The following is a 17,756-nucleotide window of genomic DNA, read 5'->3' on the forward strand; positions in this document are numbered from 1 at the left end:
CTGTCATTAATCATGATGAAAGGATTCAGTTGAACTCGAAATTATACTGATATTTATTACATCAAAATACTAGTATAAAATTGTTATGAAAAAGTTTATATAATTATATTAGTGACAGTAAAAGTAAAGTATACGTAGGCTTATATTATTGAATGCAACATATCGTCGGCCGCATCACATACTGACGTATTTGCAAAATACGCATTTCGAGAAAATCGAACTTGAAAATTTAGCGATTTTCATTTGCCTTATAATCTTGATTAAAATATTATTGTCGATTAAAACCAGGTTAACAGTAATGCAAATATGCCATATTTTCAATATAATTCACTTATCACTATCAGAGCATAACTCACTCTGGAATCCAATTACTTCACTGAAATTTCAGTGACTCAAGACAAGCGGTCCAGTATATATGATAGAAAATGAGGTACATCCCAGCGGTATCTTATTTCTTATCATAAATAACGAACCGCTTGTCTTGGGTCACTGAAATTCCAGTGTAGTAATTGGGTTCCTTGCCCCAATAATATACATAACTTTTGTTACCAGTGTGTTATTAGTTTTCGAGAAAAATACAAAAATATACACAAATTTATCGAGGGGTGTAGTACCCCATAAGCATCAAAATGAGTAAACGATTTACAGACGGATAAAGTTATTTAGCATCTGTAGCATGTTTAGTGTGAATAGTCCATTTAGTTCAAAACTTTAAGAGGTGTTAAAAAACCTTTGTTTCTGTCACTTTTGCCACGTATAAACAATTAAAAGAAACAAACTAACTGACAAATAACCCTTATTTATATTTTGTTCTCGTCATTTTGCAGGCTTATATCAAGTGATGAGAGAGCCGGAGCCCAAACGACCATTTACTGCGCTCTTGAGGAGTCTATAACGCACCTTTCAGGGCGTTATTTTGACAATTGTCGTGTCGCTAAGGAGTCCAAATTGGCTCATGACGACGGATTGGCAAAGAAATTATGGGATGTTAGTTGCCAAGCAACTGGTCTTTGAGAAGACATTTTTATCACATAGCGACGTATTGCCATTTAAATATTAAATGTGTGTTCCTTTCCTATAAACCCCGGAATATGTCGACATATCTGATTTTGAGATAAAGACCTCAGTTTACAAGACACGTAGCATTTGTAGACAAAATCATTTCAGAAGACAGGTTTAATTGATCAACACATTGCTATGTATGATATTCGGTGTTGTATATTCCTTTACTTTCATTGATAGTAATATCTTTGAGCGCTACGCGCCCACATTGTCGCAGCAGGAAATCACTTCCCTGGTCGCAGTAAGCTTCTTTTGGAAGCTCAAATACTTTACATGTGCAGTCTATCTAAAACGTGGTATAGGCATTTATCATACCACTAAAGGAAACATTAAAATCCGTGCTTTAAATATTTCAAATGGCATTCAAGTTTCAACCAGTCAAATGACCAGGAAATGAACTTCTTGTTCGAGTTCGAGTCGAAAATACCAAACCCCTCAGCGTCAGTGGTGTCAGCAGTTTTTAAAAAGTAGTGGGGTGGTATAGGCGGCTGAAGCGGGGGACGTGGTGGTTGTGTGTGTGGGTGTGTGGGTGTGTGTGTGTGTGTGTGTGTGTGGGGGGTGTGGGGAGGGGGTTGTGGGGACAGGTACCTAAAGTTTGGCAAGGGGGACGTCCCTCCACTAAAAATCATTTAGGACACAATAACTGTGCTCATTTGGCCCATTTTAGCATTAAAATGGCAATTTTTCCCCGGAAAAGTATAGATTGTTCTGACGCGATTGTAATCTCCTAAGTGCATCAAATCTGATTATATTTATATAGCCGCTTTGAGATCAATCAATTGAGTAGGTTGATGCGCTGGACTATGAATCTCTGATATGAACCATTTTTGTGGGTTCGAATCCCCATGTTCCTCTTTTTCCTCTTTTTTTCTTTATTTCTTCACAACGTTTCTCTTTTCTTTCTTTCTTTCTTTATAAATACTGTCCAAACGTTCATACCCCAGCCCTTAAAGAAATTTACATATTAATTTGTAAGCGCTCTTTAGCAAAGTCATAGTTCATTGAATTTACAACCGTATGATGAAAATGAATAAACCATTACAACAAATTAATTTATTTTGGCTCGCCTTCGGGGTTTCACCTTATTCTAACAGCAAGCGTTTCTAAAATGCAGTATGGCGAAATGTGGTGTATACTCATATCACAGATCATCTCCATCATGTTATCATAAGGGCAGGGCTGCGACACTCAAAAATATTTTAATAGATACATAGCTTCAATGTGTCTTGTTTTATATTTTGGGGGTTGAGGAACACAAGTTTGACACTTTTGAGATGATTATCTGTACCCTATACAAGTTCAGTCGCCAAAAATTCAAAATGGCCGCCAAAATGACGTCATTTTGCTTGTAATAGCATATTTTAATAGATACATGGCTTCAAATAAGTCTATTTTATATGTTTTTAGATTTGGGAGCACAACTTTGACACAGAAGATTTGGAGTACCATGTACGAGTTATCAGTTGCCTGAAATTCAAAATGGCCGCCAAAATGACGTCATTTTGCTTGTAATAGCATATATTGACAGAGACATGGCTACAAATATGTCTTTATCTATGTTTTGATGTAGGGGAACAAAAATTAAACACTTGTAACATAATTAGTAGTATTGTATACGAATAATGAGTTGCCAGCACTAAATTTAATCCAATTTTGTTGAAGAAAACTGCTGAAATCTACTTCTTAAGCAGTAGAAATATAAGCAGGGTTAGTTTACATGTGTTTTCATGGCATGTCATTGCATTTGTAATTTCTAGTAACTGACATCTTGTCAGTTACTAGATTAAAAATATCCTAGTGTATTTTACACAGGATATTTTTCAACAAAGCATCAATATCTGCTGACAAGTTTGATTCTGGTTTCTTTGCATTTTGAATTGATTGTCACAGTTTCACACGAATATTTCACCATTTGAGTCGACTTTCACTGGTCGCATTTGATGAATATTTGGGGCTACTGTAACCATGAGATTGATAGCATCTTGTGTCACAGTACATGCATCTAGAAGTTTCCTTATTTTCAGTTCCGTTTTCTTCGCGAGGATTAGTCGCTTTGATATTTTAAGGGTCTGCGGGTAATTGGACTATATACGGGTGATTTAAAATGAACTGTACCCAAATTCAAAAATTAGAATAAAATACTTACCGACATTTAAATAATTTGTGTTTGTAAGCTGTAACAGGATGATGTTTCCTATTATTGGTGAAAAAATCATGTCTTTACCTCAAATGGTTTTGAAGAAAAGTACATTTTATAAAACACACCAATTTTGTTACTGCGGTAGAGAACACGGATAAACTTAGTTCCATGTGTTGGTCTAAAAATGGGATGATAAATTGAAAATGCGATATCTTCTGACTAAAACCACTTATTATCAAAATTCAAAATTGCTACTACAGAACACTTATCACTGCAATAATTGGAGTTCAGAAGCTGCTAAACATAACTGACGTAGAGAAAGTGCTCACCCCTGGGGTGCTCACCTCACCTGGATCTAGTATCCATACATTGGCCCTTATTGCGATTTCGAAGCTATACTATCTGCAAGTCTGATGCAGCTCACTCCATATCCCTCTACAATGAATAAACTTGATGGAGACACAAGGTATCGACCATACTGGCTTCAAAGGGTTCATATCAAATAGATTTGGTAGGATTGCTGAGATTGCGAAGGAATTCATGTGTCGTCGGCAGTGTCCATCATAGACTTCTTTGATGTTATCGTTGATATCAACTCAACTATAAAAGTTAGTTTTGGCAGAAAGTGTTCACGTACATACATAACGATTGGTTCCTGTATTGAGATCTATTCTCAGCAGATTGATGCTTTCATTTTCCCATTGACAAAAGTGAAAAGTCTAGAGTATGAAGAAGAATTTGCTAAATTTGACGTTCGCATTGTAGAAAGTGGTGAAGAATGAGACAGTCAATTCAAAATGCTGTGTATCCAGAATCAAACTTGCCAGCAGATATTGATGTTGAAAAATATCCTAGTGTAAAATACAAAATGCATGTTGCTCATCGTATAGCACACGTGAACTAATCCTGTTTATATTTCTACTCCTTAGAGAAGTAGATTTTAGCAGTTTTCTTCAACAAAATTGGATGATATTTTAATGCTGGCAACTCATAATTCGTGTATGGTACTGCTAATTATGTTAAAAGTGTCTAATTTGTGTTCCCCTTACATCAAAACATAGATAAATACATGTAGCCATGACCATGTATCTGTCAAAATGTGCTATTGCGAGCAAAATGACGTCATTTTGGCGGCCATTTTGTATTTCTGGCAACTGATAACTCGTACATGGTACTCCAATTCTTCTTATTAGTTTCAAAGTTGAGCCCCAAATCCAAAAACATTATTTGAAGTCATGTATCTACTAAAATATACTATTACAAGCAAAATGACGTCATTTTGGCGGCCATTTTGAATTTTTGGCGACTGAACTTGTACAGGGTACAGATAATTATCTCAAAAGTGTCAAATTTGTGTTCTCAACCCCCCTAAACATATAAAAAGACACAATGAAGCTACGTATCTACTAAAATTTGCCACAAACAAGCAAAAATATGTTATTTTGGCAGCCATTTTGAATTTTTGAATAGTAGGGGGGTCAAACGTCATTGGAGGTCAAAAATGTTGACGGATTTGTGTTCTACGCTAAATTTGACCAACAACTCGTTTTAAATCAGTTTTGTAAAAAAAGTTCAGATTTGCCCAACCCTAGTTTTATATACAATGTATATACCGTATTGTCATAATACCAATATTTGTCATAATATATAATGAGTAATATTTAGCAACGCAAATGTGCAGTTCATATGCACAAACGAATACTGATCTTTATGATATTCAGGTTTGTGTACATCACATATAACATGTCACATAGGAGGTTATAGTTGTTGACCTTCATCTATTGTATTTGTTCATCTGTGTATGGAGAGGAGAAACACCATTAAACGCCATTAAAACTCCATTAGTATTAGGGCGTAGTTCAGTGAACTCACCGGATTGTTATTCCAAGTACTTTGATAATACAGATAATATGTATTAATGGGTCGAGGCGATTGCATTGAAAAACCTAATAAATTATTCATAACAGTTACATAATCAATCGATAGTGCGGACACCTTTCATTTACAAACCACCAAAATTCGTTATCTTTTAGCGTTGGAAAAGAAACCACGTGAATAGAGTGCCCTCTCAAGAATATCTGCTCTCTGATAAGGGATACACCATAGATTAATTCCTGGATTCGGCAGCTTTCATTAGCATGAGGCCGCATTGATATGTAAATAGCGTATTGTTATTTAAATTTGTGCCCAGACGTATTGAGGGCGACAGTCATGTTATCCAGACGGAGAATGGTTGCATATGCCGGGCATGTCAAATTGCTGAGTGAAGGCTGATAATCACCTTTCTGTATAGGTAATAAGCTAGTATATTTCGTGTACCAGTTGGTTAGAACAAAAAATTAGTATCATATTCATGTATTAAGTGTATAAACTTTGAAATTTACATGAATTTGAAGAGCAGAGCTTCGAAATCTAGCTAAGTCAGGTGGCGTGAAATTCTGCTGCGTGGCCCCCTCTGCGTGGTAGAATTATATTCATAAAACATTGAATTTAACAGATATCATGGGCAGCCAACCACGATTTATCAGCATTTAAAATATATGTTAATTAACAAAGATAAATAATAAAGAGTACAAATGGCAATTTTAATTGCAATTTTAATGCAATTTTAAACTAGCAAATAAGCCTGAAATCTTAAAATGTTACCACTATTCAGATTTACCGTAAATATTTGGAGTATTGTTGCACGGCTTGCATAGTCGTATAATTTAGTGTCACCCCCTTGGATACACCCGGGGATACACGCATTGTTTAAACATCGGTGATGAGTCAGTTAGTGCACACTGCACACGCAGCTAAACACCCCCGTATCATAGCCACTCAAATGTCTTTCGGGTCCATTATACTAGCATGTTTAGGTGCATTTTTGCTCCTTTTTGTTCTGTTTATTTTGTATGGGAGTTACTATTTTAATGGCGGATTTGATCGGCGATACTGCAACCACATAACTACGACTTTACACGGAAAAACTGCTATTATCACAGGTAGGTGATGAATGCATGTGCAATCTATTGCATTAAGCTTCTGATTATGACTACCGTGGAAGAGACACGTAAAGATACTTTATGTACTTCTTTTGTAACGTATTTTCCTCACGATTCTGTTCTAAGTCTTCATGAGGGATGATCATTGACCTATGAGAAGGGTGACTGGAATTACAGCACGATGGGTACGATTTATATAAGATGATAGACAATAGGCGCCATTAACGTCCATTTTTGTTCCTACATTATGTTATTTATGTGTCGTAAACAGATGGAAACCCCGGGTATTCCACGGCCCAACTATCCGGCCCTGGGCATCAGATGTAGGCCTAGATCTTTTGGTTTTAATATCGCGGCATACGGGTTCAAAATTCGGCAGGTATATTTCAATGGAGTGAGGTTTCTGAGGGTTCGTCGCTAAAGGCTGAGCTAGGGTAGATCTCGTAGCTATTATACTGCAGATCATCTAGACTGTGCCACAGTCGATTTTTGATAAATAAAACCTGTCATTAATCATGATGAAAGGATTCAGTTGAACTCGAAATTATACTGATATTTATTACATCAAAATACTAGTATAAAATTGTTATGAAAAAGTTTATATAATTACATTAGTGACAGTAAAAGTAAAGTATACGTAGGCTTATATTATTGAATGCAACATATCGTCGGCCGCATCACATACTGACGTATTTGCAAAATACGCATTTCGAGAAAATCGAACTTGAAAATTTAGCGATTTTCATTTGCCTTATAATCTTGATTAAAATATTATTGTCGATTAAAACCAGGTTAACAGTAATGCAAATATGCCATATTTTCAATATAATTCACTTATCACTATCAGAGCATAACTCACTCTGCAAAAAATCAATATTAAATAAAATACGTCACTATGTGAAAAATGAAAATATGTGCGTTTGAGCGCCCTCGGCGAATTAGCATATATTTATTTTCTTCACGTTACGTCATAATGAATGACTTGGGTGTGCGCCGGGGCGTGTTAGTGTTTGGTAGTCACTTCAGGTTGGTAGCACCACGCAGCACACACGCTTTTTCAAAAAAATGTTGTTAAATCCAAAAAATTTTAATGTGTATTTTTAAAAGGTTTTGCCTCTGTCGGTTATCCAGGGTGGGTATTTGACTGATTGTTCGGGGAGGAAAGAATTCAATCATCAGGTTGACATGAGGTAGAAAGCCAGGGGTCATCGTACGTTCTCAATTTTTCTCCAAAAATAGTAATCAGGAGTTTTTTCAAGAGTTTTCGTAGCCCGCTCCTACCGCGATTGTTTTCTTTTAGGCTTTAAGCTTCCCCATTGTATTAGTCTAGGATCCCACTGCATTGTTTGTACAAGTAGAGTAAGAAAAAAGATTCACAATTATTATAATAATTGTGCCTGCTCTCATTGAGCTCACGATTTGCTGTGGCCGGTGCAAATAAATACCAATACAACGCAAGCTTATGTATTAAAAAGTGTTTTATTGGCGGGCATTGGTGTCCTTCTTTGGGAGTATAGTGGAGAAGAACTAATGTCAACTTCGCCGTTCAAATGACAAATACGTCGCGCAAATACGTCAGTATGTGAAACAGTTGCGCAAATACGTCAGTATGTGAAACGGCAAATTCTTCAAATTGCAGATACGATATACTGGGCTTGCGCAGTATAGGTGATCGGCAAATACGTCGTTATGTGATGCGGACATTTCAAGGTTTTGTAAACACGACATAATTAAATTAACTAATATCTGACTAATTAAGCTTTGAGGTATGGTTTTTGGTGAATATATAGATTAGAACATAACAAACTAATATACCAATTTTCTCAAAAATGTTAAAAATGTCGAATACGTCAGTATGTGATACGGCCGACGATATCATAATTATATTGGCACTTCAATACTGAACAATTCTGATTTTAGAATCTACCAGTTTATTAATCGCGAAAGTCCGGGTTAAAAATCGACTATGGACATTGCATTTTAAATGGGACTTTGATCGGGCAAAGTCCCTAACACACACACTGTCAATCATACTTGTTTATCAATCCAATTTAACCGCACGCACAAAGCTTGGAAGTACAAGCATGGTACAAAACGCGCTCATGCACCTACTGGGAGTTTAATGTTTAACACAAAGGCTGCATAGTTGTGTACCATGTAGTTATTAATGGTAATGTCAGGTACCCGGAGGATTTAAACCATAACGAGATATGGGCGACCAATCACAAGCCAGATCCATTTAAAGATGCATTACATCATGGCCAATTTTAGTAGGCCAGAAATCCGACAATCTCATCCATAGACAGCCGTGTTAAGCATGCAAACTGCAATCCAAAGTCAGTAGTCCACTTGGGATGCTAACAAACAGAGGGGGTACGGTGACTGAAAAGATCAGTTGTGAAAATCTATCAATTGTGCACAAATTAATTAAATCAGAGTTTTCAGCTTAAATACAATATCCAGAGTATGGACAACTGGACTACGGAGTAGTCTACGGCACAGTCTACGGCACATGTTGTTGTTGCTTGCCTGCCCAGAATGCAATTCACGCATACCAAGGTATTGGATTGGGTTATTTATTCACATTTACGCTGAAAATACTCTCGTGATTTTGGTGTGGATCATTTTAGTGACCATAACCATGTTAACAGTATGCTCCGGGAGTGGAGTATGTCAACGTGTTTCTTATCACCATGTGAAAATGCGATGTGCTAATTGATGATACGGTTACTTTTGTACACGTATCGGAATAAAAATAAAACATCCGATATAATTTATGTTTCCAGGTGGAAATGCCGGAATTGGCAAAGAAACTGCCATTGATTTTGCACGTCGTGGAGCACGAATCATTATTGGCTGCAGAAATCCAAAGAAGGCCACAGAGGCAGTCAAGGTAGGGAGAATTAAATTATGGCTTGCACTGCAGACCAATGAACAGAATCAAGGCTTGTCATTGGCTGATTGACTTAAAAGGGCATTAACCCTCTCCATTCGAGCGTCGAATGCAGACGACAAGTTTCAAAATTCGCTCCAAAAATTGAGCATTGTATAAGTTTTCATGACCATATTTGGAATCAGCATTAAAATGAGCCCAGTATTAGCCTTTTCGATGTATGGCATACACAAAAGGAGGACAGTCTTCAATCTGGGTAAAACCTGACAAATTCAACTTAACTTTACCCACTTCGTGCCGCGCCAACCTATTATGTCCGCCATATTTTCGAAAAGGCTAATTGGTTCATTGTTTCTTGAGATATTTCTTGATATTTTGAGAACTATCTCGAACTTGGGTTCTTATGTTGAAGTCTATGGCTAACAAGCATGAATACATCACAGGTAAATGTGACGTTTTCAGTTATATTACTTTCAACGGCGTATTTAAAATTCGTGAGCGCGCTGTAAATTTGCCGTTATGTAGCTAACATTATTAACATCCACCCAACCAGCGGGATTTACGCTTATGGAGTGATATTTAGTACCAACTTTAATTTTGTAAGGCACAAACTTGTTTTCAAAAATAAAAACACAGCGCTAAGAACTGTTACAACCACAACAATAAGTGTTTTCGACTACTGGGGCAATTCCAAACAAGCTCACCCAAATTGAAAATATAAACACTAGAAAATTTTATAACGTGTATCTTCGTTAGCATTGTTTGAGTACCAATTTTACGATTAAAAGCATCATTCCGCAACGCAAAAGTATCATTTATTAGCACTGCATGCAATTTGAAAATAAGATTGATTTTCATTGAAACTAGAATAGTATAGCTGCTAGGCTGAATCGTTGTGCACTTTGAGATAAAAGCATGAGAATGTCCACACATGAAGTACATGGTCCAAAGTTTATTTTAAGATGTAGAACCATTTCAGATTTGACCCCTAGTGCATCTAGAGGTCACGAAAGGTAATACATTGGTGAAAAATTCTTGTCAACAGATACACCAAACTATTCGTCTGGAAAGGTATTTTGCCTCATTCATGAACATTGGTTTTCTTTTCTCTATTGTTTTCCATATTTGTAATAATTATTTTCATGTTTGTTTATTTGTCTTTTTATTGATACCAGGAAATTCAAAGACGCTCTGGAAGCAGCAATGTAGTATATTTTCCACTAGAACTCTCCGATCAAGATTCCGTCCGTGAATTTGCCGAAACTGTTTTGAAACAAGAAACCCGAATTGATTATCTAATCAATAATGCAGGTAAATTATACACTGTACACAGGTTGTAAGAAAGGAAATTACTTTTTGCATTTGTTGGAGAATGAGGGAGGCTGTAGAAGGTGCTTAGCAGGGGGGGGGGGGGAACTGCCCAGGAAATTTTCAGGGATATAATTTGGGGACGGCAAAGAGTAAAGTGTCCCTAAAATGACTAAAAGTGGGACAAAAAATTGACAAACGGGGACGAAAATGTGGCTTCCCCCTCCCCCTTACATCAAAATCCTGGCTACACTACTGGGCGGTAGGCGTGCGGTACTGTCTAATTATTGGAATTCTTCAGTTGCGGATATTGTTCTAATGAAATGGTTATGTTTTACTTTTGTGTAGGTATCACCAAATCAGCCAAGGGTCAGCGCACCAAAGAAGGCTATGATATGGTTTTTGCTGTGAATTTAATTATGATGATTATATCATCCACAAATCTGAGATTGTAGAACTTCTATCCATTGATATTGACACCCTTTTCGCCCCTTTTCGTCCTACCGAAGTGATTGCTTTCCAGGCACGCTGTAAACAACTCCGCGAAACAACTTTGGCGAGATTGTATCTCCCTGCCTCACTCTTTTGTGATGTTGATTTTGCATTTGCATGACCTTTGTGAAAATGCTCCCTATGTTACCAGGAATTCTGGGTAAGTTTTACCTCATCAGGACCACATACTTTCATAAAATGACTAAACTTATCTGATAGTACAATAGTTGCCACTTTTTGGATTTGTATATGTCCCCATACAATACCATACTAAAATCCAAACATTCACTGCGGTGGAAAGGGATAATTTACATAACATGGTAATGGTTGTTTATGCAAATTACTACGTTGGTCATAAGCCATTTCAGTTTGATACAAAGTGGGCTTGATTTCTTTGGACTTTTAGTATGGTGTTATAGGGACCTCACATAGACGAATCCAACGAGCAAAGTGATGGTCAGAATTCAGTCGGCCATTACTGGGTCCCGCCTGCACCAAACTGGTGTTATTCCTGCCCAATTGGGTGAATTAAATCCGCTTAAATATCGACATTGACTTGCATTGTGTTGTAAACTTTCATCATTCATTTGTCTACATGTAACACGGGTGATGGAATGCAGTTTAATATCCCCGCCAAGGCTACATCATTTCACATTTTAGAGGGGACCCAGCTATGGCTGCCATTGAGGTGTAGGAATGCGTGAAATTGGATTCGTCTATATCAGCGACTGCTATAACATGATGCAGTCATGTCTACAGTAGAATTCACCACGACATTTGCAGGACTTAAACCCCATTAAAAGCTATTAAACCAAGATAACACTCATTGAAAACAGCTCAACTATGTTACATCAGATCTTCTCTGGTTAAATCCACACACACATGTGTCTGTTTTTGTGATGAGCAATGAGCTGGTATTATAGTTTCAGTTGGGTGAACGATTATAAAGCAAACGCAAGGTAACAATTACTGAGTGGCCTTTGTTCACGAAATGAGACAATACTGTGCATATTGTTAACCATTCTTGAAAATGAGAAACATAATGGCTGTGGGCCGTAACACGGTTTGGAAATAATTTCTTCATATTTTTGGTGTTATCTGTCGTTTACATATCCTTCCTAAAACACCAAAGTGTGCCCATCTCCAGATATCTATTTTAGCTAAAAATTTTAGGACATGTTACAAAACTATATTTTCTAAAATTTTAGAAGAGTACTTTTAATATTGGCCGGTTATTTTTCACACAGCGACGTTAACTAGGCAATTACCCATACTTCTATCATACACTATTTGTAGAGGTTACGCGTCAATGGTAAGAGCAATGTGTAATGTGTATAGGGAAACGGACAGTAACTGCAGTATGACACCTTGTTTAGGACTTTCAAAAGAAGTACTTGCATGTGCAACCATGTCTGTTTCAAAATAGCCCGCCAAAGTCACGCATGTAACTCCGAGGTCGTGCATTGAATATTTGAATGAGGAATACTACGGGAACCACGTGCCTTCTGTTAGAAGTCACACATCGAGGGTTCAGAACCAGAAAGCTGAACCAGAGAGCCGTGACCAGCTCTCACAAAATCCCGGGCACAAAATGAGCCTAAAGTTGGCCCCTTGCTTTGTTCTTCCAAAATCAATACTTCCTACACAGTGTCTTTTGTTTTCTATTGAATTTTGTCATGATCAATGGACTGTATCTTATATAGTGTCCTGGCGACTTTATACTCATCTTGTGGAAGTAGGTGATTGTGAGTTGAGGCTTTTGGCTCTCAACCCTCGACATGAGTAGAGTGAATCAAATCAGTTTGTAAGCGCGTTTTAGCAAATTCATAGTTCATTGAATTTACAACCGTATGACAAAACAGGCGAAAATAGTCACATTTTGCACAAGATTTGCAATTTAAAGAGAATTGGCCATTGCTCATTCTAATGACGCTAGTATGTGGACAATATAAGAGTGCTCTATCATAATTTATAATGACATAAAATTTGAAATATATTGTAAGAAACACTTGAGGTTTTGACTTTCTTAACCTTGGAAAGGTCGTTTTCAACAGATTTACCACATTCGCCTTGCTATAAACATTGAATTATTGCGTTATCTGTTGACCTAGTGAAAAAAGTGTTTTAATTAGTGTTAGCTTTCGTTCGATATAAACAAATTCTGATTGGATGAAGGGAACACTTGAGGTTTTGTGAAAAACCAATGACAGAGGCCTATTTTCCAGCTAGAATCTCACACAGCTCTATGATGCTATGCACTCAACTGTGTAACTGCTAGCTTGGGACGAAATTGTGTGCTCAGGTGTATCGAGGTGGAAACTGTGCATATGGTTTATAAAAGAATCGTTTTTGTAGCCAAACCTTTTGGTTTATAAAAGAATCGTTTTTGTAGCCAAACCTTTCCATACGAACCCTTATTAGTTCCAAGTGAACTCTTGTTTTTCCCCCCACTATTGCTTTATTTTCATGTGATAGGTGCCTTTCTAAATATACAAGACGACGAATAAAAACGATAACAAACTAAGATAATGTGCTTAAATCTTTATTTTAATATTAATTTTAACGAGTGCTCATTATAATTATCTCATTAACCGTATCATTATCATGATTACATAATTATTGGTACAATTTCATATTTGTGTGCAAATGTGTATTGGAGTAAACATTTAGCGCCTAGTATTTGACTTGATTTATATTCATAGGATGGTCGGTCGATTATCTTTTTTTAAATATTAAATAATGCTTCTTCCATTAGGGGCATTTTGTCAATTCTGACTACTTATTAGATAATCAATTTAAGGTTACTGCCTCTTTTGAGGTTTTGAGCAAAAAAATGGGATGATTTTGCCACATTAAGTATCAAATTTGGCCCAGAAATAATCATCGGAAAAATAAAAGTTATACCTCATCTTAAAGGTAAAGGTTTATATATTATTATTTTTCCATTGCTATTTTGATTTTCAGACTCTGATTGGGTCTGGGAGTGAATGAACTGGGTCATTGATTATAGCACTCGCTATTTTTTTTGACCAGTCATTTCATCAATTTTCCTCATTCCGATTTCTAAACCAAATTGTAGTCATCTATAAAACATCCCATAATAACATTCTTGCTATTCAGTTTTGATATTTCTACTTCAGAAATTAAATTACAAGTTGTAGAAAACCTAAATTTACGACTGAAATTTGTATTTTTCAAAAAATTCTTAATGAGTCTAGCTTTCATAGCTTGTTTAATTATTTTCAAAAAAATTAACTTTGCAAGATATGGTGCATATCTTCGCTACATGTGCATACTCGAATTTGGGGGTTACGATCAGCCAATTTCGAAATATCAATTTTTTTAGACGGTCAACACTTTTTAAGCTTTTACACGATTCAGAGATATGGTCAATCGCGTAACATTTCTTTCAATTCTATGTTACTTATTTGACAAAGTGTCAAACGAAATTCGCCCTCATAAGCCACGACAAGGCCCGGTTGCTTGTGTACTTTGCTACTCACAATCAAATGACTGCAACTGGTTAAATTCCTGATTTTCCTGGCAAGAAGACACGGAGAAATTTATATTCCACGCCCGGCCATGTGTTTACGTTTCATGAGGTCATGGGTCAATCCGGCAAATCGAGATGTACACACTTGGAGAAGACTGCCGCGGTTGTATATCCCGTTTGGAACATGATTGACCAACGATGTTATGAATGTTAGAAGCTGTGGTCAGAACAGGGCCAGTGTTTCATATTTCTAGTCAGAACAAACCAAGGGCAAAATTAACAATTTTAGAACAAGAATGGATATCGTCAGCCTACTACGATAATTGCCTTACATTTTTTTTGTTGTAATTTTGAGAACAAAAGTACAAAATATGGTTTAACGATGCATTTGTAAATCATATGATTCACCTATCTTTGCTCAAGAACAAAATAATGATTAGGCCTGGCCGGGGGGGGGGGGCGCTATCATTTTCTTCGGGAGGGGGGTCCAAAATACAGAAGGGTTCAAAAATTTTAAGGATAAAAAATATGGGGGGGGGGGGAGTCATTTCGATGTTTATGGGGTAGACCTAAGGGGCTGTGCAATTTACCCCGGGGTAAAAACTTCAAATGACTCGCCAAAATCGCTTCCCCCTCTCGGCCCGCCAAAATTCTTTGCCCCTATCCCAAATTGCAAACCCTAAATGGTCTAGATGTAGGCCTATCAGCGCTCCGAGCAGGAAAATTTAAGCGTTTCCGTACTGTTTTCCCAAGCCATTTTAGAGTGTTTTATTAAAAAGGCGCCCCATGAATGCGTGCTAAAAATCGCTTGGGGGGAATTGCTTGCCCCCCTTTCGGCTCGCCAAATACTTCTTGCCCCCCCCCCCAATGTTACCCTCCCCCAGGGGTCATAATTATTGCACAGCCCCTAAGGTGTAGGCCAATCAGCGGAGGGGGTCATAATTTTTTTTTTTTTTTTTAAAGGTGGGTCGTAATTTCATTGCCGTTGACTTTTTTAAATTTCGGACCACCCTCCTTTCAAAAGCAGTAAAAACCTTTGTGTTGGATCTAATACAAAATTTGTATTTTATGAACCGACATATTGTCATGGGAAGTTATTTTGTATTTTTGTTATTTTGTATTTTAATCAGAAGGCCTATTGGACTATTTTCGAAGTTTAGATTTTCGGATCCCTTTTGTAGGCGTAGATCCTGGTGGCATGTAGGATAAATCCCACTAATATTTTGCCAGGGTAGATGTTCCATACAATCACCCTCCCAATGTTGACGCCTGTATGTGGGTTTTTTTTTTTTTTTTCTGACCAAATTAACCTCATTGGCCATTTTAGCTAGCCCCCAAAGTGCAAATTTTTGCACGCTCAACACGAATTTATTCCACTTTTGCATCTAGTAGGCCTATGTCACAAGTTATCTTCTAGTATTTTTTTGCTTATAATGCTGTCGCCAAAAGGTGCTGGATTCACTGTATCATCGGGCCTATAGGCCTACTTCAAAAAAAACCTTCCAACCCCCATCCCCCAAATGTCAAAAAGCAATCTACAGCACTGCGCGCTATCCCTTTGCCGCCTCTGCTGCCCTTCTTTTTTGCCACCCCAAAAGCCCCTCCCCCCGTAGGCCTACGCGTGTGACGGGTATGGTCGTTAGGCGTATAATTATGGTTTAGGCGAAGTGACACCTAAAAACCGGCCCTAGGCATGCGGGGGGGAACAAGTTGATATTTTTTAGACAGGGGTGGAGGCTCCAGACTTGAAACCCGTAGGCCTACCCATTGCCATTTGACCGTGGACAGGTAGGGAGGGGCCTACCCATTTCTAAGGATTTTCTCAAAAATATAGACCCATGTCTAAAGTTTTCTTTCCTATAGGCTTAGACCCATTTTCCCCGAAAAGATCGAGATTTACGCTACGGGGGTTTAACGGACCCATAAGGATTTTCAGCAAAAATAGGGACCCATCTTACTATAAATAGGGGAATGTTGTATGTATGTATCTATGTATCTATGTATCATGTATAAAGGCTCCGTCAGTTTCGATCCAAATGTCGCCAAATTCATACGGGAGTTCGAGGAACTTCCCGAGACGGTTATGCGACAATTTGGTTGAAAACGGTCAAGAATTGGCCTCAAAATCAGTGAAAATGTGGTCCGTTGCTATCCAAGGTAAACAAAAAAGGGAGTCAGTTACTAAGCTAGCCCTGCGCGTCGCACGGGCGTATCTAATGCCAAGCCGCTCGCGTAGCGCAGCGATACCGCGCGGGTAACGGAGCACTACGCCATGGCACGCGTAAACGACGCAGAGTCACGTAATGAATGACTCTATTACGGGTGAACGACCGTAGCGTAATAAATACGGGAAAAAGATGTGTGTTAAAAAGTACAAACAACATGAAGAGGTAGGCCTACTATAAATTTTAAAAAAACAAAACAAAATGAGGACAAACAGGCTGTACGAGTATGTGGCTTATAATAAGTCACAAAATAAAAACGGGAATAAAATAGGCTAAAGAAGGAAAGAACGAAACTCTTCTGGAAATGTAAGGAAAAAAAAGCTATAATACGATCAGGAAATTTAAATAAAAAAGTTATTAAACTGAGGACAGAATTGAATAAATAACATGAAAACGGGAAATCACAAGCTATGCAGCAAATAAAAAAAAAAGCTAAAAGGGAAATGTAAGAAAGGACAGATTTAGAAAATAACCGGAACAGGATTGAATAAATAAAAAAAACCATGGTAACGGAAAATCGCAAGCTTAGCAGCAGAATTTATTTTTTAAATGAAACAAAATTGGCCTATGTAGAAGAAACTAAAAAGAAAGAATGAAGTTAAAATGGAAACGTAGGCTTAAGGAGGATCAGGTTCAGATAAATGAAATTTACCTTTTCAATGATTCTACCTGTTCAGTAATTCCTCCCGTTTTAGTGAACGCTCCCATTTACTCACCTAGCGGGGACCCGCGCGTAGCGCGGGTGTCCCGCTAGTCTTACTATAAATAGGGGAATGTTGTATGTATGTATCTATCTATGTATCTATGTAATTATGTATAGTGTATAAAGGCTCCGTCAGTTTTGATCCAAATGTCGCCAAATTCATACGGGAGATTGAGGAACTTACCGAGACGGTTATGCGAAAATTTGGTTGAAAATGATCAAGAATTGGCTGCAAAAACAGTGAAAATATGGGTAAAAACGGGGTTTTTGTTATGAAAATCGGTTACCAGCCTACGCGTCACTGCAGCTGGCCGGCAGCGCGTCGGCGCCGCGTGCGTAATGCGCATTGCGCAAATGCGCGCGTAAACGGCGCAGAGCCACACGACTTGCGAGCCAGAGACCAGAGACGCCATGAGAGGACGTAATAAATACGGGAAAAGATGCGTGTTGTATAAA

At 37.7% G+C, this 17,756-nt stretch overlaps 1 protein-coding gene across 1 annotated transcript in view; it reads left to right on the forward strand.

Annotated features, from left to right (window-relative positions):
- Positions 1-3,642: 3,642 nt before the first annotated feature.
- LOC140143405 (retinol dehydrogenase 11-like) overlaps positions 3,643-17,756 on the forward strand; it is a 41,735-nt gene continuing 27,621 nt past the window's right edge. Inside the window, exons 1-5 of the mRNA XM_072165260.1 lie at positions 3,643-3,668; positions 6,104-6,186; positions 8,973-9,079; positions 10,255-10,390; positions 10,736-10,803. Coding sequence (XP_072021361.1) covers positions 3,643-3,668; positions 6,104-6,186; positions 8,973-9,079; positions 10,255-10,390; positions 10,736-10,803 — 420 coding nt within the window. The remainder of the gene's footprint in view (positions 3,669-6,103; positions 6,187-8,972; positions 9,080-10,254; positions 10,391-10,735; positions 10,804-17,756) is intronic.

Source organism: Amphiura filiformis, unplaced genomic scaffold, assembly GCF_039555335.1.
Source record: "Amphiura filiformis unplaced genomic scaffold, Afil_fr2py scaffold_21, whole genome shotgun sequence".
Lineage (NCBI taxonomy): Eukaryota > Metazoa > Echinodermata > Ophiuroidea > Amphilepidida > Amphiuridae > Amphiura > Amphiura filiformis.